This window comes from Pristiophorus japonicus, chromosome 27 (genome assembly GCF_044704955.1).
Source record: "Pristiophorus japonicus isolate sPriJap1 chromosome 27, sPriJap1.hap1, whole genome shotgun sequence".
Taxonomy (NCBI): Eukaryota; Metazoa; Chordata; class Chondrichthyes; family Pristiophoridae; genus Pristiophorus; species Pristiophorus japonicus.
Window position 1 is genome coordinate 6,207,745 of NC_092003.1, and position 23,329 is coordinate 6,231,073.

Below are 23,329 nucleotides of genomic sequence, written 5' to 3' on the forward strand. Positions count from 1 at the left end.
TAAGCGAGGTGGAGGTTTAGGGAGGGAATTCCATTTCTGTAATGTTATACTTTCGCCCTCACATTTGCCGAGTGGTCCAAAGTAAACCAGCAGCAGTTCAGAGCTGAAGAGGAAGAGATCGTAAGAATGAAAAGCAATGAAACGAGGAAACTGCAAAACTACTGAGAACTTATTGAAACAACCAATGTTGAATGTTTTTTTTTAAAAAAAACAACAAAAAGTGTCCTATTTTTTTTTCTTGAACTAAAATTCCTGATGTAAAAAAATAAGCTTTAAATCAAAGTAAAAAGATGACCTATTTCACAAACTGTCGTTAAATCTACCCATTGAATTGGCTTTGTGTTTAATATTAAGTTTGACTGGATATCCACCGCCCCCAGAATTTTGCGAGCTTGTGTTTCTTAAAAAGAAAAGCAAACCGCTGATTTAAATTTCCAACGCTTTATTTCAGGTGAGTTTTACACTTGAACTGCTAACGGGTGCAGCCTTTGTTACGAGTTGCTTAATGTTTAACCTCACGATGAGACAAGCCTGTGATTAAGAGCCCCATTGGATTCTTTGGTTGACGTGCAGAACAGAGATTGCTCAGCAAGGAGTGTCTGTCCCTCAATGGAAAAGTTGAAAGGTATTTCCTGAGTGATTTAAGCCTAGATCAAATGATAAAAAAAATTTCTGATTGGCTGCTGGCTAAACCAATCATGGTAAGCCCCTCCCTCTATTTTGGCTCCAAATTCAATCCTCTTGAACGCATAAAACCATTTCTGAGGGCCTTGTCGGTAATTTTTTTAAATATTTATAAATTTAGAAACTACTTTAATCTCTCTCCTTTTGTATGGTAGTAGCAAAGCGAAGCAAATGTCCCGTATCTAAGTTAGATATCCAGGCCAAAGCTTCCACGTAACAGCGTGAATATCTTGTAGGCTGTCTATGAATTTCCTCCGAGGGCAGTGCTCGATGATGTGCTCCAGGGTCTGATTAGGGGTTCCACAGTCACGTAATGGGGATGCTTTAATCTTCCATCTCATCATCATCATGATGGGCGCTCCCTCGAACGAGGATGACTCACTTCCACAAGAGTTCACAGATGTTTCAATGAAGGACCCGATGTTCCAGTCCTGAACTCCAATTGAGTGGAAGATGCCTGTGCGTGGATTTTTTTAATGTGTGGTGACCATTGCACATCAGCCACCATGGTAAACGAGCCAAAGGTGGGCAGAGGAAGCGTTACAAGGACACCCTCGAGGCCTCCCTGGTAAAGTGCGACATCACCGACACTTGGGAGACCCCTGGCTGAAGACCGCCCGAGGTGGAGAAAGTGCATCTGGGAGGGCGTTGAGGTCTTGGAGTCTCAACGCAAAGAGCATGAAGAGGTCAAGCGCAGACAGTGGAAGGAGCCCGCGGCAAACCAGCCCCACCCACCGCTTCCCTCGACGAATGTCTGTCCCACGTGTGACAGAGTCTGTGGCTCTCGTATTGGACTGTTCAGCCACCAGAGAACTCACTTTGGCAGTGGAAGCAAGTCTTCCTCGATTTGGAGGGACTGCCTATGATGATGATGATGATGATGATGGTGTGTCACCACACGGGCTTGACAGAGCTCGGCCTTTATCCAGTGGCAAGGGTTAACCAGGACGACTGGAGACCAGCTCTGCTGCACGGATCTAATGCGCGCACATATCGCACAGTGTGGGCTGGCCCGTGCTGCCCCTGGGTTCTAGGCCCCGTATTCGCCGAAACCTTCGCCCACGATGTTCCAGGGCCCGGCGCTCCAGGTCTATCCATAGCCTTCCACCTATGGAGAAGCTGGCAGCATCGACCGTGACCGGTTCTGAGGCGGTTGACGGTTGCCCACTGTTTGCGAGGAAGGTTTGATCCTACAGGTTGTACTGTGGGGTCCTCTGTAAGGAATCCATTCCGTATGTTGCAGTTCTTCCAAGCATTTCGGCGTCGGTCATCGAGGTTCAGGGGAGATCGCTGAAGGGCTTCGGCGCCGGTCCAAAATGGCCTCCTAGATTTGAGATGGGGCTGGTGGTAGGTTGTTCAAGTCGGCATGACTTTCCTGGTGTAGCGGTTTAATGAACGTTTAGTGCAATAATTTTTGTTTATGGAAATGTGTGTGCATTAAACATGCATTTTCAGGCCGAATCGTCAAGGTAGGATCCAGCTGGCAATGGGGAAAGCGATGTGTTGGCGGCATAAAAGGGGAGGAGGCTGATGAGCAGGAACCCGTGGAGGGGGTCACTTGTAGGATTGAGAGGGGACAATGGCAGTGTTGCCCCCATTCTCCTGCCTCGCGCTTGCAGTCAACCCCATGCTCCCAGACGATGAGATTCAACACCGCTTCCAGTGCGCCAGCGCAGCCTTCAGTCGCCTGAGAGAGAGCGTTTGCAGACCAGGCCCTCAAAACTGCCACCAAGCTCATGGTCTATAGAGCTGTAGTAATACCCGCCCTCCTGTATGGCTCAGAGACGTGGACCATGTATAGTAGACACCAAGTCGCTGGAGAAAAACCACGAATGATGCCTCCACAGGATCCTTCAAATCCCCTGGGAGGACAGACGCACCAACATTAGCGGCCTCGACCAGGCCAAGATTGAAGCACTGACCACACTTGATCAGCTCCGCTAGGCAGGCCACGTCATTCGCATGCCAGGCACGAGACTCCCAAGGCAAGCGCTCTACTCGGAACTCCTTCATGGCAAACGGGCCAAAGGTGGGCAGAGGAAACGTTACAAGGGACCACCCGCAAAGCCTCCCTGAAAAAGTGCAACATCCCCACCGACACCTGGGAGTCCCTGGCCAAAGACCGCCTTAAATGGAGGACGTGCATCCGGGAGGGCACTGAGCACCTCGAGTCTCATCGCCGAGAGCGTGCAGAAAACAAGCAGGCAGCGGAAGGAGCGTGCGGCAAACCAGTCCCACCCTCCCCTTTCCCTCAACAACTGTCTGTCCCACCTGCGACAGGAACTGTGGTTCTCATATTGGACTGTTCAGCCACCTAAGGACTCATTTTAAGAGTGGAGGCAAGTCTTCCTCCATTCCGAGGGACTGCCTATGATGATGAGACCACCAGTGCCCTTGGACCCCAGGACTTCTTTCCCCAGCCCCCACCCCATGATCTCGGGAGCCCACTACCCAGTGTCCACAAATTCCTGGCCCAAGACCGCTCAAAGTGGAGGAGAAGCATATTGGAAGGCGCTGAACACCTCTTCGCCGGGAGCATGTGGAAGGAGTGCACGACAACCCAAGCCACCCCATCCACCCGTCCCTTCAACCGCTGTCTGCCCCACCTGTGACAGAGACTGTAGGTCCCGCAATGGACTCATCAGTCACCTGACAACTCACATTAGTGTAGAAGCAGATACATTGGCCAGAAAAAGCAGCAAACCTGAGGACTGGGAGAAATTTAGAATTCAGCAGAGGAGGACAAAGGGTTTAATTAGGAGGAGGAAAATAGAGTATGAGAGTAAGCTTGAAGGGAACATTAAAAACTGACTGCAAAAGCTTCGATAGATATGTGAAGAGAAAAAGATTAGTGAAGACTAATGTAGGTCCCTTGCAGTCAGGATCAGGTGAATTCATAATGGGGAACAAGGAAATGGCAGACAAATTGAACCAATACTTTGGTTCTGTCTTCACTAAGGAAGACACGAATAACCTCCCGAAAATACTAGGGAACTGAGGGAAATCATTATCGGTCAGGAAATGGGGTTAGGGAAATTGAACGGACTGAAGGCCGATAAATCCGCAGGGCCAGATAGTCTGCATCCCAGAGTACTTAAGGAAGTGATCCTAGAAATAGTAGATGCATTGGTGGTCATTTTCCAACATTCTATAGACTCTGGATCAGTTCCTATGGATTGGAGGGTAGCTAAAGTAACCCCACTTTTTAAAAAAGGAGGGAGAGAGAAAACTGAATTATAGATCGGTTAGCCTGACATCAGTAGTGGGGAAAATGCTGGAATCAATTATTAAAGATATAATAGCGCATCTGGAAAGCAGTGACAGGATCGGTCCAAGTCAGCATGGATTTATGAAAGGGAAATCATGCTTGACAAATCTTCTAGAATTTTTTGAGGATATAACTAGTAGAGTGGATAAGGGAGAACCAATGGATGTGGTGTATTTGGACTTTCAAAAGGCTTTTGACACGGTCCCACACAAGAGATTGGTGTGCAAAATTAAGGCACATGGTATTAGGGGTAATGTATTGACATGGATAGAGAATTGGTTGGCAGATAGGAAGCAAAGAATAGGAATAAACAGGTCCTTTTCAGAATGGCAGGCAGTGACTAGTGGGGTGCCGCAGGGTTCAGTGCTGGGACCCCAGCTATTTACAATATACATTAATGATTTAGACAAAGGAATTGAGTGTAATATCTCCAAGTTTGCAGATGACACTAAGCTGGGTGGCAGTGCAAGCTGCGAGGAAGATGCTAAGAGGCTGCACGGTGACTTGGACAGGTTAGGTGAATGGGCAAACGCATAGCAGATGCAGTATAATGTGGATAAATGTGAGGTTATCCACTTTGGTGGCAAAAACAAAAAGGCAGATTATTATCTAAATGGTGACAGATTAGTAAAAGGGGAGGTGAAACGAGAACTGGGTGTCATGGTACATCAGTCATTGAAGGTAGGCATGCAGGTACAGCAGGCAGTAAAGAAAGCAAATGGCATGCTGGCCTTCATAGCGAGAGGATTTGAGTATAGGAGCAGGGAGGTCTTACTGCAGTTGTACAGGGCCTTGGTGAGACCTCACCTTGAGTATTGTGTGCAGTTTTGGTCTCCTAATCTGAGGAAAGACGTGCTTGCTATTGAGGGAGTGCAACGAAGGTTCGTCAGACTGATTCCCGGGATGGCAGGACTGACATATGAGGAACGACTGGATCGGCTAGGCTTATACTCTCAGGAATTTAGAAGAATGAGTAGGGATCTCATAGAAACTTATAAAATTCTGATGAGACTGGACAGGTTGGATGCAGGTAGAATGTTGCTGATGTTGAGGAAGTCCAGAACCAGGGGTCACAGTCTAAAGATAAGGTGTAAGCCATATAGGACCGAGATGAGGAGAAACTTCTTCACTCAGAGAGTTATGAACCTGTGGAATTCTCTGCCACAGAAAGTTGTTGAGGCCAGTTCATTGGACATATTCAAAAGGGAGTTAGATGTGGCCCTTGCGGCTAAAGGGATCAGAGGGTATGGAGAGAAAGCAGGGGTGGGGTACTGAGGTTGCATGATCAGCCATGATCATATTGAATGGTGGTGCTGGCTCGAAGGGCCGAATGGCCTGTTCCTGCACCTATTTCCTATGTTTCTAAGCAAGTCATCCTCGATTCCGAGGGAATGCCTAAGAAGACAACCCCTCATTCTTCTAAATTCTAGGGAATATAGGCCAAGTCTCCTCAATCCTCATAGGACAATCCTCCCATCCCAGGAATCAGTTTGTTGAACCTTCATTGCACTCCCTCTATGGAAAGTATATCCTTCCTTTTGATAAGGAGACCACAATACTCCAGGTGAGGTCTCAACAGGGCCCTACACAATTGCAGTAAGACGTCTTTACTCTTGTACTCAAATCCTCTTGTAATAAAGGCCAACATACCATTTGCCGCCTTAACTGCTTGCTGTACCTGCATGTTAACTTTCAGTGATTCGTGTACAAGGGCACCCAGGTCCTTCTGAACACCAATATTTGCCAACCACACCATCAGCTAAACAAGGTATCTACTTACTGCGCTAGGAAAGGGATAGTGCAGCATTAATCCCTATGGCCCAGGCATAGCCAGGTTCAGTCCCTGATCTGTGCTGAGCTGCAGATGCTACAATTAACTTCGGTGCTCCTCGGCTAGAAGGAGGAAAAAAAAATCAGCTGGTGTTTTTTTTTGCTCTTGATCGCTATCCTAAAAGGTGATCTTATTGAAACGTGTAAGATTCTGAGGGGGCTTGATAGGGTAGATGCAGAGAGGATGTTTCCCCTCGTGGGAGAATCTAGAACTAGGGGGCACAGTTTCAGAATAAGGGGTTGCCCATTTAAAACTGAGATGAGGAATTTATTCTCTGAGGGTTGTGAATCTTTGGAATTCTCTGCCCCAGAGAGCTGTGGAGGCTGGGTCGCTGAATATATTTAAGGTGGAGATAGACAGATTTTTGAGCGATAAGGGAGTCAAGAATTATGGGGAGCGGGCAGGGAATCGGAGCTGAGCCCATGATCAGATCAGCTATGATCTTATTGAATGGCAGAGCAGGCTCGAGGAGCCGAATGGCTGACTCCTGCTCCTATTTCTTATGTTCTTATGTAACATCCTATTGCAAAGTGCGTGTATCGGGCTGTGCTGTGGTGTGCCCCAGAGTTGATGAGCTCACTGCCTATATTGGCACAGGAGGAATGTCTACTTGAGTGAAGTAGTAAGGGCGGGGGCTTCCAGTGTTTGTAGAACTGTATCCCAGCTAGAGTCAACCTCCTTTCAGGAGACAGCTGAGAAAACTCTACAAAACTCTAGTTTCGGTCACAGCTGGAGTACTGTGCAGAGTTCTGGTCACCACATGACGGGGCTTACACTGGAAAGGGTACAGAGGAGATTTACGAGGATGTTGCCTGGACTGGAGAATTTTAGCTGAGGAAAGATTGGATAAGCTGGGGTTGTTTTCTTTGGAACAGAGGAGGCTGAGGGGAGACCTGATTGAGGTGGGTAAAATTCTGAGGGGGCCGAGATAGAGTGGACCTATTTCGAATTGATTTTAAAGTAAGTGGTAGAAGGATTAGAGGGGGAGTTGAGGAGAACTTTTTTCACCCAGAGGGTGGTGGGGGTCTGGAACTCACTGCCTGAAAGGGTGGTAGAGGCAGAAACCCTCATCGCATTTGAAAAGTACTTGGATGTGCACTTGTAACCTACAGGGCTACGGACCGAGAGCAGGAAAGTGGGATTAGGCTGGGTAGCTCTTTGTCGACCGGTGCAGACGCGATGGGCCGAAATGGCCTCCTTCCGTGCCGTGAATTTTGATGAAAACATGACGCCCATCCCCAACAAGGAAAAGCCTTTTTAAAAAGAGACTAGTTTTCTTTATAAAGTGCTTCGATTGAGCTTCAGTGATCCTGAACTGATTCATCCAGCCGTCTTGCCTGAAGTAAGTCCAGCCCCCTCCCTCCCCCCCCCCCTCGTTTCATTGTTAATTTGGGAGCCCGGTTGTTGGGACTTGTTCCAGGCAATATCCTCAGCCGTGGAATATGTGAGCAATGCCTGGGAACCCACGACATTCCTTCCATCTCTCAGTGTTGTACTTGAACGAAACCAAAACAGAGGCGCTGCCTAAAATAATAGAACAGGTACACTGAGTCCAGCCGAGCACACATCCGCACTGACAATGCAGGCAACAAATGGGAAAGGGAGCCTGTTTGTGTTGGCTTGCGACGTCTATAGACTGCAGAGTAAATACCAGGCTCGGCTCGTCTGTCTCTCCTAACGGCGGAGAGATGTGACGGGTGCACCGATAACAAAGCATTTACAATGAAAGGGGGGGGGAGCTTGGTGACGAGGTTGAGATATTGTCTGGTGTGAGCAGCCAGCAGCGGCCCTGGTAAATGTTTGAGCTTATTTGGAGTTTGTCGGCCTCAACAGAGCAACGCCAATTTGCCTGCCGGCTTTTATTTTCACTTTCTGCAGGAGGAGTGGCGAAAACAGCAGCCCCATGCACGCACCCCCCCCCCCCCCCCTCCACCTCTCCCCCAACCCCCCCCCCCCCCCCCCCCCCCGGACAGGTTGTTGGTATGTGGCCGTTTCCCTTCTCCCCCCTCCCCCCCCCCCGGCCTGTTACTGTTTTGTGGCCTGGTCAGTTACTCACTTATTACACAGCAACACACGTCCTCAACCAGGCCAACATCCCCAGCATTGAAGCACTGACCACACTCGCTCAGCTCCGCTGGGCGGGCCACATTGTCCGCATGCCCCAGACATGAGGCTCCCAAAGCAAGCGCTCTACTCGGAACTACTTCATGGCAAAGGAGCCAAAGGTGGGCAGAGGAAACGTTACAAGGACACCCTCAAAGCCTCCCTGATAAAGTGCAACATCCCCCACCGACACCTGGGAGTCCCTGGCCAAAGACCAGTCCGCCCTAAGTGGAGGAAGTGCATCCGGGAGGGCGCTGAGCACCTCGAGTCTCGTCGCCGAGAGCACGCAGAAACCAAGCGCAGGCAGCGGAAGGAGCGTGCGGCAAACCCTCCCCTTCCCTCAACAAATATCGGTCCCACCTGTGACGGGGACTGTGGCTCTCGTATTGGACTGTTCAGCTGCCTAAGGACTCGTATTAAGAGTGGAAGCAAGTCTTCCTCAATTCCGAGGGACTGCCTATGATGATGATGACACAGCTCCAACTATTTTTGTAAAACCATAAATCAAGTGTCCCTTATTAACGGGGGGCACAAAAACCGACAAATAAACAAATTAACTTTTTAACCATAAACTTAAATCAAATTAAAATTTGGTTGCTGGGTGCTGATGAGGCACTCCAGCCCCTCCGGCGCCCACCTCTCGCGGAAGGCCGCGAGCGTACCGGTGGACACTGCGTGCTCCATCTCCAGGGACACCCTGGCTCGCATGTAACCGCGGAAGAGAGGCAGGCAGTCGGGCTGAATGACCCATCGACCGCCCGCTGCCTGGACCGGTTAATGGCCACCTTGGCCATGCCCAGGAGCAGTCCAACGAGGAGGCCTTCCGACCTGCCCGCTCCCCTCCGCACCGGGTGCCCAAAGACTGAAGTGCGGGCAGAATTTGAGGAGCAGCCCCTTTAAATAATGGAATAGGGGCAAGAGAGAGCTTGGTTTCATTCTCCCTCACCCATCTCCCGTGCTGTTTTCTACTGATTGGAAAGAAACCAAGTACTTGCATTTCCATAGCGCCTTTCACGATCTCCAGACGGCCCAACGCACTTTTTGAAGTGTAGTCACTGTTGTGATGCAGAGAAGCGCAGCAGCCAATTTGTGCACAGCATAGAAAATAGGTGCAGGAGCAGGCCATTCAGCCCTTCTAGCCTGCACCGCCATTCAATGAGTTCATGGCTGAACATGAAACTTCAGTACCCCATTCCTGCTTTCTCGCCATACCCCTTGATCCCTCTAGTAGTAAGGACTTCATCTAACTCCCTTTTGAATATATTTAGTGAATTGGCCTCAACTACTTTCTGTGGTAGAGAATTCCACAGGTTCACCACTCTCTGGGTGAAGAAGTTTCTCCTCATCTCGGTCCTAAATGGCTTACCCCTTATCCTCAGACTGTGACCCCTGGTTCTGGACTTCCCCAACATTGGGAACATTCTTCCTGCATCTAACCTGTCTAAACCCGTCAGAATTTTAAACGTTTCCATGAGGTCCCCTCTTATTCTTCTGAACTCCAGTGAATACAAGCCCAGTTGATCCAGTCTTTCTTGATAGGTCAGTCCCGCCATCCCGGGAATCAGTCTGGTGAATCTTTGCTGCACTCCCTCAATAGCAAGAATGTCCTTCCTCAAGTTAGGAGACCAAAACTGTACACAATACTCCAGGTGTGGCCTCACCAAGGCCCTGTACAACTGTAGCAATACCTCCCTGCCCCTGTACTCAAATCCCCTCGCTATGAAGGCCAACATGCCACTTGCTTTCTTAACTCACCTAACCTATCCAAGTCACTCTGCAGCCTAATAGCATCCCACTCGCAGCTCACACTGCCACCCAACTTAGTGTCATCCGCAAATTTGGAGATACTGCATTTAATCCCCTCGTCTAAATCATTAATGTACAATGTAAACAGCTGGGGCCCCAGCACAGAACCTTGCGGCACCCCACTAGTCACTGCCTGCCATTCTGAAAAGTACCCGTTTACTCCTACTCTTTGCTTCCTGTCTGACAACCAGTTCTCAATCCACGTCAGCACACTACCCCCAATCCCATGTGCTTTAACTTTGCACATTAATCTCTTGTGTGGGACCTTGTCGAAAGCCTTCTGAAAGTCCAAATATACCACATCAACTGGTTCTCCTTTGTCCACTTTACTGGAAACATCCTCAAAAAATTCCAGAAGATTTGTCAAGCATGATTTCCCTTTCACAAATCCATGCTGACTTGGACCTATCATGTCACCATTTTCCAGATGCACTGCTATGACATCCTTAATAATTGATTCCATCATTTTACCCACTACTGAGGTCAGGCTGACCGGTCTATAATTCCCTGTTTTCTCTCTCCCTCCTTTTTAAAAAAGTGGGGTTACATTGGCTACCCTCCACTCCATAGGAACTGATCCAGAGTCAATGGAATGTTGGAAAATGACTGTCAATGCATCCGCTATTGCCAAGGCCACCTCCTTAAGCACTCTGGGATGCAGTCCATCAGGCCCTGGGGATTTATCGGCCTTCAATCCCATCAATTTCCCCAACACAATTTCCCGACTAATAAAGATTTCCCTCAGTTCCCCCTCCTTACTAGACCCTCTGACCCCTTTTATATCTGGAAGGTTGTTTGTATCCTCCTTAGTGAATACCGAACCAAAGTACTTGTTCAATTGGTCTGCCATTTCTTTGTTCCCCGTTATGACTTCCCCTGATTCTGACTGCAGGGGACCTACGTTTGTCTTTACTAACCTTTTTCTCTTTACATACCTATAGAAACTTTTGCAATCCGCCTTAATGTTCCCTGCAAGCTTCTTCTCGTACTCCATTTTCCCTGCCCTAATCAAACCCTTTGTCCTCCTCTGCTGAGTTCTAAATTTCTCCCAGTCCCCAGGGTCGCTGCTATTTCTGGCCAATTTGTATGCCACTTCCTTGGCTTTAATACTATCCCTGATTTCCCTAGATAGCGCCCACAGACAGTAATGTAGTCCAATGAGTATGGTTGCAGCAATACCTTGAGCACGGGAATGAAGATTTATGTAGAATTTACAGCACAGAAACAGGCCATTCGGCCCAACTGCTTCGTGCCGGTGTTTATGCTCCACACCAGCCTCCTCCCACCCCTCTTCATCTCAGCCCATCAACATATCCTTCTATTCCTTTCTCCCTCGTGTGTTTATCCAGCTTCCCCTTAAATGCATCTCTGCTATTTGCCTCAACCACTCCTGTGTGGTAGCAAGTTCCAAATTCTCACCACTCTCTCGGTAAAGAAGTTACCTTTTTCCTCCCCTCCTCAACGGTGATCGGGCCTCCTCCTCTTCAGTGATGACTGGGCCTCGCCTTCCCTACTAGTAACCTGGCCTCTTCTCCTCCAGCTGGTCGTGAGCACCATGACTGTGACCACTCTGCACTCCAGTGGACCACTGACCCTCCCAATGCTTGCCCCCAACCAAGCCTCAGACCACCTAACATCAAGGGCACGACCCAGTGCCGAGCTTGCGGCCAACATCTCACCGTAGGCAACCAGGCTCATACAGCAGTGCCTGGTCTGCAGTCGTCTTGGACCCCCTTGCCACTGGGCCAAGACCTTGCTCAGCTAAGCCCGTGTGGTGGCCGGTGTACAACGGCCACCCCACGTTAAAAGAACTCACGCACAGGCATCTTCCACTCCTTTAACATGAAGTTCGGGACCTGGAACGTCATGACCCTCATGGACAACTCCAACAGCGACAGGCCCGAACGCCGCACCGTCATAGTTGCCCGGGAACTTAGACGCTTCGATGTCGACATCGCTGCCCTAAGTGAGACCCGGTGTGCAGGGCAAGGCCAGCTCAAGGAAAAATGAATGAAAAATGAAAAAAGAAGTTTCTCCTGAATTCCCTGTTGGATTTATTCGGAACTAACTTATATTGATGGCCTGTAGTTTTGGATACTCCCACAAATGGAAACGACTTCTCTACATCTACCTTATTAGAGACATAGAAACACAGAAAATAGGAGCAGGAGTAGGCCATTCGGCCTTTCGAGCCTGCACCGCCATTCAATATGATCATGGCTGATCATGCAACTTCAATACCCGCCTCTTGCCTTCTCTCCATACCCCCTAATTCCTTTAGCAATAAGGGCCACATCTAACTCCCTTTTGAATATATCCAACGAACTGGACTCAACAACTTTCTGTGGTAGAGAATTCCACAGGTTCACAATTCTCTGGGTGAAAAAGTTTCTCCTCATCTCGGTCCTAAATGGCTTACCCCTTATCATTAGACTGTGACCTCTGGTTCTGGACTCCCCCAGCATCGGGAACATTCTACCTGCATCTAACCTGTCCAATCCAGTCAGAATTTTCTATGTTTCTATGAGATCCCCTCTCATTCTTCTAAATTCCAGTGAATATAAGCCTAGTCGATCCAGTCTTTCTTCATATGTCAGTCCTGCCAACCCGGGAATCAGTCTGGTGAACCTTCGCTGCACTCCCTCAATAGCAAGAATGTCCTTCCTCAGATTAGGAGACCAAAACTGCACACAATACTCAATGTGTGGTCTCACCAAGGCCCTGTACATGCAGAAATCAAGCGCAGACAGCGGAAAGAGCGTGAGGCAAACCAGTCCCACCCACTCTTTCCCACATTGACTATCTGTCCCACCTGTGACATAGAAACATAGAAAATAGGTGCAGGAGCAGGCCATTCGGCCCTTCGAGCCTGCACCACCATTTAATAAGATCATGGCTGATCATTCACCTCAGTACCCCATTCCTGCTTTCTCTCATTACCCCTTGATCCTTTTAGCCGTAAGGGCCATATCTAACTGCCTCTTGAATATATCCAATGAACTGGCATCAACAACTCTGCGGCAGGGAATTCCACAGGTTAACAACTCTCTGAATGAAGTATTTTCTCCTCATCTCAGTCCTAAATGGCTTATCCCTTATCCTTAGACTGTTTCCCCTGGTTCTGGACTTCCCCAACATCAGGAACATTCTTCCTGCATCTAACCTGTCCAGTCCCGTCAAAATGTTATATGTTTCTATGAGATCCCCTCTCATCCTTCTAAACTCCAGTGAATACAGGCCCAGTCGATCCTCATATGTCAGTCCTGCCATCCCGGGAATCAGTCTGGTGAACTCCCTCGATAGCAAGAACGCCCTTCCTCAGATTAGGAGACCAAAACAGAGTCTGTGGCTCTCGTATTGGACTGTTCAGCCACCAAAGAACTCACTTCAGGAGTGGAAGCAAGTCTTCCTCGATGCTGAGGGACTGCCGATGATGATGATGATGATGATGATGATGTACAACTGCAGCAAGACCTCCCTGCTCCTATACTCAAATTCTTTTGAACCCTTTCACTTTCTGAATGACCTTTATTAGGTCACCCCTCGGACATCTCTTTTCTTGAGGAAAGAACCCCAGCCTGTTCAGCTTTTCTTGATAAGTACACCCTCTCGGTTCTGCTATCATCCTTCTGAATCTTTTTTTACCTTCCCCAGTACCGCTGTGTCCATTTCATGATATGCAGGCCAGAGCTACGCACAGACAAATAACAGGAATTGAATTTAATCTTTATTGGACTGTGAGGCCTATTTTGTGCTTGATGGCATTAGCGTTCTTGCACTGATGTAATGTCTCGCACGAGGAACAGTCCTGACTGATAAACTGGAAGGTGGATAATACGATGATGCACATTACACTCTATATGCTATTTGGAGCCAACTTTGTTCAACTGAAACACTCCTTTCCTATTTGTCTTCTTTCCAAGTCTCTGATTTACTATAGGATTCACCAGTCAGTGTATTTTTCATTAATTAAATCTAAATTAGTGCAACCAATTGCTGAGGCTTCCCTGTTGCTCTAATCTAGAGTTTTGTTGTGTCTCAGACTGTCCTGAGGGGGAGGTTCTGGTCTTCATTAAGAGTCGTAAGAGGAATGTGCAAAATAGTGTCTGTAATCTTTTATCTATTCAGCTTAACTGTTCGAGTGCAAGAGAGCCTTCCAGAATGCTTTGTGAAGGGGATGCTCTCTACCAGAAGGGAGCATTTGGCACCGAGACAACATTGTCAGCTCTGAGTCAGAAAGAAAGAACTTGCCTTTCACATCATAGGCAGTCCCTCGGAGTCGAGGAAGACTTGCTTCCACTCTAAAAGTGAATTCTCAGGTGACTGAGGAATCCAGTGCGGGACCGACAGTCTCTGTCACAGGTGAGGCAGACAGTGGTTGAAGGAAAGGGTGGGTGGGGAGTCTGGGTTGACGCACGCTCCTTCCGCTGTCTACGCTTGGTTTCTGCACGCTCTCGGCGACGGAACATGAGGTGCTCAGCGCCCTCCCGGATGCTCTTCCTCCACTTTGGGCGGTCGTGGGCCAGGGATTCCCAGGTGTCAGTGGGGATGTTTCACTTTGTCAAGGAGGCTTTGAGGGTGCTCTTGAAGCGTTTCCTCTGCCCACCTGGGGCTCGCTTGCCGTGTGTCGAAGCTCCGAGTAGAGCGCTTGCTTTGGAAGTCTCGTGTCGGGCATGCGGACAATGTGGCCTGCCCAGCGGAGCTGGTCGAGTGTGGTCAGTGCTGCAATGCTGGGGATGTTGACCTGAGCGAGAACACTTGACGTTGGTGCGTCTGTCCTGCCTATGGATTTGCAGGATCTTTCTATTGTGCCTTTCATAGCCTCTGGACATCACAAAGCGCTTTTACAGCCAATGAGAAGAGTGCTACCAACTGAGCCACGGCTGACTATGGGAACTGGACCTCGGTGAGGAGTTTACACCTCCAGGAGAAAGTTAATCGCACAAAAACACAAAATTGAGGGGCAGGTTAAGACCAGTTGTTCCCTCAAAGCCTGCACCAAACTCAGAATGATCGGGACAACGTGACCAAACCATGTGATCTGCGCAAGATCCTGCATATCCCCTGGGAGAACGGAGGCACCAACGTCAGTGTTCTCGATCAGGCCAACATCCCCAGCATCGAAGCACTGACCACACTTGACCAACTCCGTTGGGCGGGTCACATTGTTCGCATGCCCAACACAAGACTCCCAAATCAAGCGCTCTACTCGGAACTCCTACACGTCAAGCGAGCCCCAGGTGGGCAGAGGAAACGTTTCAAGGACACCCTCAACGCCTCCCTGATAAAGTGCAACATCCCCACCGACACCTGGGAGTCCCTGGCCAAAGGCTGCCCCAAGTAGAGGAAGAGCATCCGGGAGGGCGCTGAGCACCTCGATTCTTGTCGCTGAGAGCATGCAGAAAACAAGCGCAGGCAGCAGAAGGAGTGTGCGGCAAACTAGACTCCCATCCACCCTTTCCTCCAAACACTGTCTGTCCCACCTGTGACAGAGACTGTAATTCCAGTATTGGACTGTACAGTCACCTGAGAACTCACTTTGAGTGGAAGCAAGTCTTCCTTGATTTTGAGGGACTGGCTATGATGATGATGGTGACCAAATACTTCTTCTCCCCCCGCCCCCCCCACCTCCCTCGGCCAGTGCAGCCATGTAGGAACATAAGAAATTCTGAAATTGCTGGAATTCTTTGAGGATGTAACGAACAGGGTGGATAAAGGGGAACCAGTGGATTTAGTGTATTTGGACTTCCAGAAGGCATTTGACAAGGTGCCACATAAAAGGTTACTGCACAAGATAAAAGTACACGGGGTTGGGGGTAATATATTAGCATGGATAGAGGATTGGCTAACTAACAGAGAACAGAGAGTCGGGATAAATGGTTCATTCTCTGGGGTGCTACAGGGATCAGTGCTGGGACCCCAACTATTTACAATCTATATTAATGACTTGGAAGAAGGGACTGAGTGTACTGTAGCCAAGTTTGCTGATGATATAAAGATGGGAGGAAAAGCAATGTGTGAGGAGGGCACAAAAAATCTGCAAAAGGACATAGACAGGCTAAGTGAGTGGGCAAAAATTTGGCAGATGGAGTATAATGTTGGAAAGTGTGAGATCATGCACTTTGGCAGAAAAAAATCAAAGAGCAAGTTATTATTTAAATGGAGAAAGATTGCAAAGTGCTTCAGTACAGCGGGACCTGGGGGTACTTGTGCATGAAACACAAAAGGATAGTATGCAGGTACAGCAAGTGATCAGGAAGACCAATGGTATCTTGGCTTTTATTGCAAAGGGGATGGAATATAAAAGCAGGGATGTCTTGCTACAGTTATACAGGGTATTGGTGAGGCCACACCTGGAATACTGCGTGCAGTTTTTGTTTCCATATTTACGAAAGGATATACTTGCTTTGGAGGTAGTTCAGAGAAGGTTCACAAGGTTGATTCCGGAGATGAGGGGGTTGACTTATGAGGAAAGGTTGAGTAGGTTGGGCCTCTACTCATTGGAATTCAGAAGAATGAGAGGTGATCTTATTGAAACGTATAAGATTATGAGGGGGCTTGACAAGGTGGATGCAGAGAAGATGTTTCCACTGATGGAGGAGACTAGAACTAGGGGGCATAATCTTAGAATAAGGGGCCGCCCATTTAAAAGTGAGATGAGGAGGAATTTCGTCTCTGAGGGTTGTAAATCTATGGAATTCGCTGCCTCAGAGAGCTGTGGAAGCTGGGACATTGAATAAATTTAAGACACAAATAGACAGTTTCTTAAACGATAAGGGGTTATGGAGAGCGGGCAGGGAAGTAGAACTGAGTCCATGATTGGATCAGCCATGATCTTATTGAATGGCGGAGCAGGCTCGAGGGGCCATATGGCCTACTCCTGCTCCTATTTCTAAAAATAAATATGAGCAGCAGAAGGCCTTACGGCCCCTTGAGCCTGCTCCGCCATTCAATAAGATCATGGCTGATCATCGATCCCCTGGGGGAGACAAATTCAAGAGAAAGAACCTAGGGCCAATAAGTGGGGAGGGGGGGGGGGGAGAAATAATGTGGAATATTCCTCTCTGACTCCCCTCAGGCGCTCAAAACCCAGTCCCCGATGAACACATCTGACGCAACTTACAGAACTGGAGTCAATTGCAACTGGACTGTTTTAGCTCTTTGCTCAGTCATTAAGCTGGAACTCTGAACACAAGGATCGTCAGTCAAAGACAGCTTTGGCAGTGTTCTCAACTGTCCTCCTCGACTGAGCAGCGTAGACCTGAACAGTAGTCAACTTCTCTGACTCAAGGCCGCAGCTGTGCGCAAACATCCTACTTCGTACACCGAGGTCGAGCTCCGTTTGGCATTGTGGGGATCCTGCAGACAGACTGCAGTGAAATTCCTGAGGCTGGAATCTGGAAGCTAGCTTGAGCCCAAGAATTAACCACTGGGCTGCAGCAAACCTTTGGGACTGGAAGATCAGAAGAAAAAGATGTACGATGAAAGGCCCACCCTGACTCGTCCATCGAGGGAGATCCAATAGTCTTATAAAGGATCCAGAAGAGCCGAGGGCCCAGGGGCAGCACGGGCCAGCCCACACGGCAATAGGTCCGTGCAGCAGAGCAGGTCTCCAGTCGTCCTGGTTCAACCCTTGCCACTGGATAAAGGCCAAGCTCTGTCAAGCCCCGTGTGGTGGCTGATGTGCAACGGTCACCACATGTTAAAAAAATCCACGCACAGGCATCTTCCACCCCCCTCAATTGAAGTTCAGGACTGGAACATCGGGCCCTTCATTGAAGCATCTGTGAACTCATGTGGAAGCAAGTCATCCTCGTTCAAGGGACCGCCGATGATGATGAAAGGATAAATTGGCCTTGGGAAGGAACACAGTGCAGATTCCCCAGAATGTTACCAGGGCGATTATGAGGAGAGATTACATAAACTGGGCTTGTGTTCCCTGGAATAGAGAATATTAAACGGTGATTTGATTGAGAGGTGATGACTTTTGAAGGAATTGATAGGGTAGCTAGAGAGAAAGAAAGACTTGCATTTATATGCGCCTTTCACGACCACTGGGCGTCTCAAAGTACTTTACAGCCAATGAAGTACTTTTGGAGTGTCGTCACTGTTGTAATGTGGGAAATGCGGCAGCCAATTTGCGCACAGCAAGCTCCCACAAGCAGCAATGTGATAATGACCAGATCATCTGTTTTCGTTATGTTGATTGAGGGATAAATATTGGCCCCAGGACCCAGGGGAGAACTCCACTGCTCTTAGAAACATAGAAATTTACAACACAGAAGGAGGCCATTTCGGCCCTTCGTGTCCGCGCCGGCCGACAAAGAGCCGCACGGCCCTCGGTCAGTAGCCCTGAAGGTTACATATAAACCAATGAACAATGGCAGAAAGGTAAAGAGCACCCAGCCCAACCAGTCCGCCTCACACAACTGCGACACCCTTTATACTGAAACATTCTACACTCCACCCCAACCGGAGCTATGTGATCTCCTGGGAGAGGCAAAAACCAGATTAAAAACCCAGGCCAATTGGGGACAAAAATCTGGGAAAATTTCTCTCCAACCCATCCAGGCAATCGAAACTAGTCCAGGAGATCACCCTGGCCGTATTCGATTCCCTGCAGTACTTACCATCGTATCTGCGCCAGCCAACAAAAGGTTATCCAGTCTAATCCCAATTACCAGCTCTAGGTCTGTAACCCTGCAGGTTACGGCACTGCAAGTGCCCATCCAAGCACCTTTTAAATGTGGTGAGGGTTTCTGCATCCACCACCCTTCCAGGCAGTGAGTTCCAGACCCCCACCACTGTGTTCCTAACACAGATGAGACTGCACACAGGGAGGTTAAAGTAACAATGACCGCAGTCTTTATTAAGACACTCCAGAGTGAGGAACAGGCCTTAAGGGCCGACTTAAAAACAGTGCTCCCAAGGAATGCTGGGATCCCCTGGGACTTCAGGGGATGCACTCCCTGGTGGCGGAACATGGGAGTGCATGCTTTACAGATACACAACATCACTCCTCCCCAAAGTCAAAGTGAAAACTGTTTACAAGGTGAGGCGGTCGGGAGCCTTTCTTTTCCTGGTGGACTGCCTCGGTACAAATGTCTGTTCTGGTCTGTTCTCGCTGGGCTGGCGTGTTGTTGGCCCTGCAGAGCTGCTGGGTGAGCCTGGCCTTGCTGGGCTGTTGGGCGTGGTGGGTTCAATTTCCTGGTCCGGCGTGGTGTCGTTGATCCTTTGGGTGTGTGTTGTGGGTTCGAAAAAGGTGGTGTCTGCTGTGGGTTGTTCAGGGCAGTCTGTGAACCGCTGCCTCGGTTGGTCCAGGTGCTTTCTGCAAATTTGTCCATTGTCTAGTTTGACTACAAACACCCTACTCCCTTCTTTAGCTATTACCGTGCCCACGATCCACTTGGGACCATGTCCATAGTTTAGCACATACACAGGGTCATTCAGATCAATTTCCTGTGACACAGTGGCGCAAGACCATCATTTACATTTTGTTGCTGCCGCCTGCTCTCTACCTGATCATGCAGGTTGGGGTGAACCAGCGAGAGTCTGATTTTAAGCGTCCTTTTCATGAGTAGCTCAGCCGGGGGCACCCCTGTGAGCGAGTGGGGTCTCGTGTAGCTGAGCAGTACTCGGGACAGGCGGGTTTGGAGTGAACCTTCTGTGACTCGTTTAAGGCTCTGTTTGATGGTTTGTACTGCCCGCTCTGCCTGCCCATTGGAGGCTGGTTTAAACGGGGCCGAGGTGACATGTTTGATCCCATTGCGGGTCATGAATTCTTTAAATTCGGCACTGGTGAAACATGGCCCGTTGTCACTGACCAGTATGTCAGGCAGGCTGTGGGTGGCAAACATGGCCCTCAGGCTTTCAATGGTGGCGGTGGCGGTGCTTCCCGATATTATTTCACATTCAATCCATTTTGAAAAAACATTCACCACCACCAGGAAGGGTCAAAGATGTCTCGGAGCGGGTGCAGGACATTCTAAAAAGGGAGGAAGAACAGCCAGTTGTCGTGGTACCAATGACATAGGTAAAAAAAGGGATGAGTTCCTACGAAATGAATTTAAGGAGCTAGGAGCTAAATTAAAAAGTAGGACCTCAAAAGTAGTAATCTCGGGATTGCTACCAGTGCCACGTGCTAGTCAGAGTAGGAATCGCAGGATAGCTCAGATGAATACGTGGCTTGAGCAATGGTGCAGCAGGGAGGGAATCAAATTCCTGGGGCATTGGAACCGGTTCTGGGGGAGGTGGGTCCAGTACAATCCGGACGGTCTGCACCTGGGCAGAATCGGAACCAATGTCCTCGGGGGAGTGTTTGCTAGTGCTGTTGGGGAGGAGTTAAACTAATATGGCAGGGGGATGGGAACCAATGCAGGGAGATAGAGGGAAACAAAAAGGAGGCACAAACAAAAGACAGAAAGGAGATGAGGAAAAGTGGAGGGCAGAGAAACCCAAGGCAAAGAACAAAAAGGGCCATTGTACAGCAAAATTCTAAAAGGACAGAGGGTGTTAAAAAAACAAGCCTAAAGGCTTTGTGTCTTAATGCAAGGAGTATCCGCAATAAGGTGGATGAATTAACTGTGCAAATAGATGTTAACAAATATGATGTGATTGGGATTACGGAGACGTGGCTCCAGGATGATCAGGGCTGGGAACTCAACATCCAGGGGTATTCAACATTCAGGAAGGATAGAATAAAAGGAAAAGGAGGTGGGGTAGCATTGCTGGTTAAGGAGGAGATTAAGGCAATAGTTAGGAAGGACATTAGCTTGGATGATGTGGAATCTATATGGGTAGAGCTGCAGAACACCAAAGGGCAAAAAACGTTAGTGGGAGTTGTGTACAGACCTCCAAACAGTAGTAGTGATGTTGGGGAGGGCATCAAACAGGAAATTAGGGGTGCGTGCAATAAAGGTGCAGCAGTTATAATGGGTGACTTTAATATGCACATAGATTGGGCTAACCAAACTGGAAGCAATACGGTGGAGGAGGATTTTCTGGAGTGCATAAGAGATGGTTTTTTAGACCAATATGTCGAGGAACCAACTAGGGGGGAGGCCATCTTAGACTGGGTGTTATGTAATGAGAGAGGATTAATTAGCAATCTCGTTGTGCGAGGCCCCTTGGGGAAGAGTGACCATAATATGGTGGAATTCTGCATTGGGATGGAGAATGAAACAGTTAATTCAGAGACCATGGTCCAGAACTTAAAGAAGGGTAACTTTGAAGGTATGAGGCGTGAATTGGCTGGGATGGATTGGCGAATGATACTTAAGGGGTTGACTGTGGATGGGCAATGGCAGACATTTAGAGACCGCATGGATGAACTACAACAATTGTACATTCCTGTCTGGCATAAAAATAAAAAAGGGAAGGTGGCTCAACCGTGGCTATCAAGGGAAATCAGGGATAGTATTAAAGCCAAGGAAGTGGCATACAAATTGGCCAGAAATAGCAGCGAACCTGGGGACTGGGAGAAATTTAGAACTCAGCAGAGGAGGACAAAGGGTTTGATTAGGGCAGGGAAAATGGAGTATGAGAAGAAGCTTGCAGGGAACATTAAGACGGATTGCAAAAGTTTCTATAGATATGTAAAGAGAAAAAGGTTAGTAAAGACAAACATAGGTCCTCTGCAGTCAGAATCAGGGGAAGTCATAATGGGGAACAAAGAAATGGCGGACCAATTGAACAAGTACTTTGGTTCGGTATTCACGAAGGAGGACACGAACAACCTTCCGGTTATAAAAGGGGTCGGGGGGTCTAGTAAGGAGGAGGAACTGAGGGAAATCCTTATTAGCCGGGAAATTGTGTTGGGGAAATTGATGGGATTGAAGGCCGATAAATCCCCAGGGCCTGATGGACTGCATCCCAGAGTACTTAAGGAGGTGGCCTTGGAAATAGTGGATGCGTTGACAGTCATTTTCCAACATTCCATTGACTCTGGATCAGTTCCTATGGAGTGGAGGGTAGACAATGTAACCCCACTTTTTAAAAAAGGAGGGAGAGAGAAAACAGGGAATTATGGACCGGTCAGCCTGACATCGGTAGTGGGTAAAATGATGGAATCAATTATTAAGGATATCATAGCAGTGCATTTGGAAAGAGGTGACATGATAGGTCCAAGTCAGCATGGATTTGTGAAAGGGAAATCATGCTTGACAAATCTTCTGGAATTTTTTGAGGATGTTTCCAGTAGAGTGGATAAGGGAGAACCAGTTGATGTGGTATATTTGGACTTTCAGAAGGCGTTCGACAAGGTCCCACACAAGAGATTGATGTGCAAAGTTAGAGCACATGGGATTGGGGGTAGTGTACTGACATGGATTGAGAACTGGTTGTCAGACAGGAAGCAAAGAGTAGGAGTAAATGGGTACTTTTCAGAATGGCAGGCAGTGACTAGTGGGGTACCGCAAGGTTCTGTGCTGGGGCCCCAGCTGTTTACACTGTACATTAATGATTTAGACGAGGGGATTAAATGTAGTATCTCCAAATTTGCGGATGACACTAAGTTGGGTGGCAGTGTGAGCTGCGAGGAGGATGCTGTGAGGCTGCAGAGTGACTTGGATAGGTTAGGTGAGTGGGCAAATGCATGGCAGATGAAGTATAATGTGGATAAATGTGAGGTTATCCACTTTGGTGGTAAAAACAGAGAGACAGACTATTATCTGAATGGTGACAGATTAGGAAAAGGGGAGGTGCAAAGAGACCTGGGTGTCATGGTACATCAGTCATTGAAGGTTGGCATGCAGGTGCAGCAGGCGGTTAAGAAAGCAAATGGCATGTTGGCCTTCATAGCAAGGGGATTTGAGTACAGGGGCAGGGAGGTGTTGCTACAGTTGTACAGGGCATTGGTGAGGCCACACCTGGAGTATTGTGTACAGTTTTGGTCTCCTAACCTGAGGAAGGACATTCTTGCTATTGAGGGAGTGCAGCGAAGGTTCACCAGACTGATTCCCGGGATGGCGGGACTGACCTATCAAGAAAGACTGGATCAACTGGGCTTGTATTCACTGGAGTTCAGAAGAATGAGAGGGGACCTCATAGAAACATTTAAAATTCTGACGGGGTTAGACAGGTTAGATGCAGGAAGAATGTTCCCAATGTTGGGGAAGTCCAGAACCAGAGGTCACAGTCTAAGGATAAGTGGTAAGCCATTTAGGACCGAGATGCGGAGGAACTTCTTCACCCAGAGAGTGGTGAACCTGTGGAATTCTCTACCACAGAAAGTTGTTGAGGCCAATTCACTAAATATATTCAAAAAGGAGTTAGATGAGGTCCTTGCTACTAGGGGGATCAAGGGGTATGGCGAGGAAGCAGGAATGGGGTACTGAAGTTGAATGTTCAGCCATGAACTCATTGAATGGCGGTGCAGGCTAGAAGGGCCGAATGGCCTACTCCTGCACCTATTTTCTATGTTTCTATGTTTCTATGTTTCTATTGCCGTACACAGGACTCTAAGTCAGAGTCGATACCAGGCCACCGCACGTGGGATCTGGCTATCGCTTTCATCATTACTATACCCGGGTGTGTGCTGTGGAGATCCGAGATGAACGTCTCCCTGCCCTTTTTGGGTAGCATTATGCGGTTACCCCACAACAGCAGTCTGCCTGAATGGACAGCTTGTCCTTTCGCCG

General features: G+C 48.5%; 1 protein-coding gene across 1 annotated transcript in view; it reads left to right on the forward strand.

The window, feature by feature from the left end:
- Positions 1–481: 481 nt before the first annotated feature.
- The window catches only part of ltbp3 (latent transforming growth factor beta binding protein 3), a 268,396-nt gene continuing 245,548 nt past the window's right edge, over positions 482–23,329 (forward strand). Inside the window, exon 1 of the mRNA XM_070868186.1 lies at positions 482–625. Within this exon, the coding sequence (XP_070724287.1) occupies positions 610–625 (16 nt within the window). The 5' untranslated portion in view covers positions 482–609. The remainder of the gene's footprint in view (positions 626–23,329) is intronic.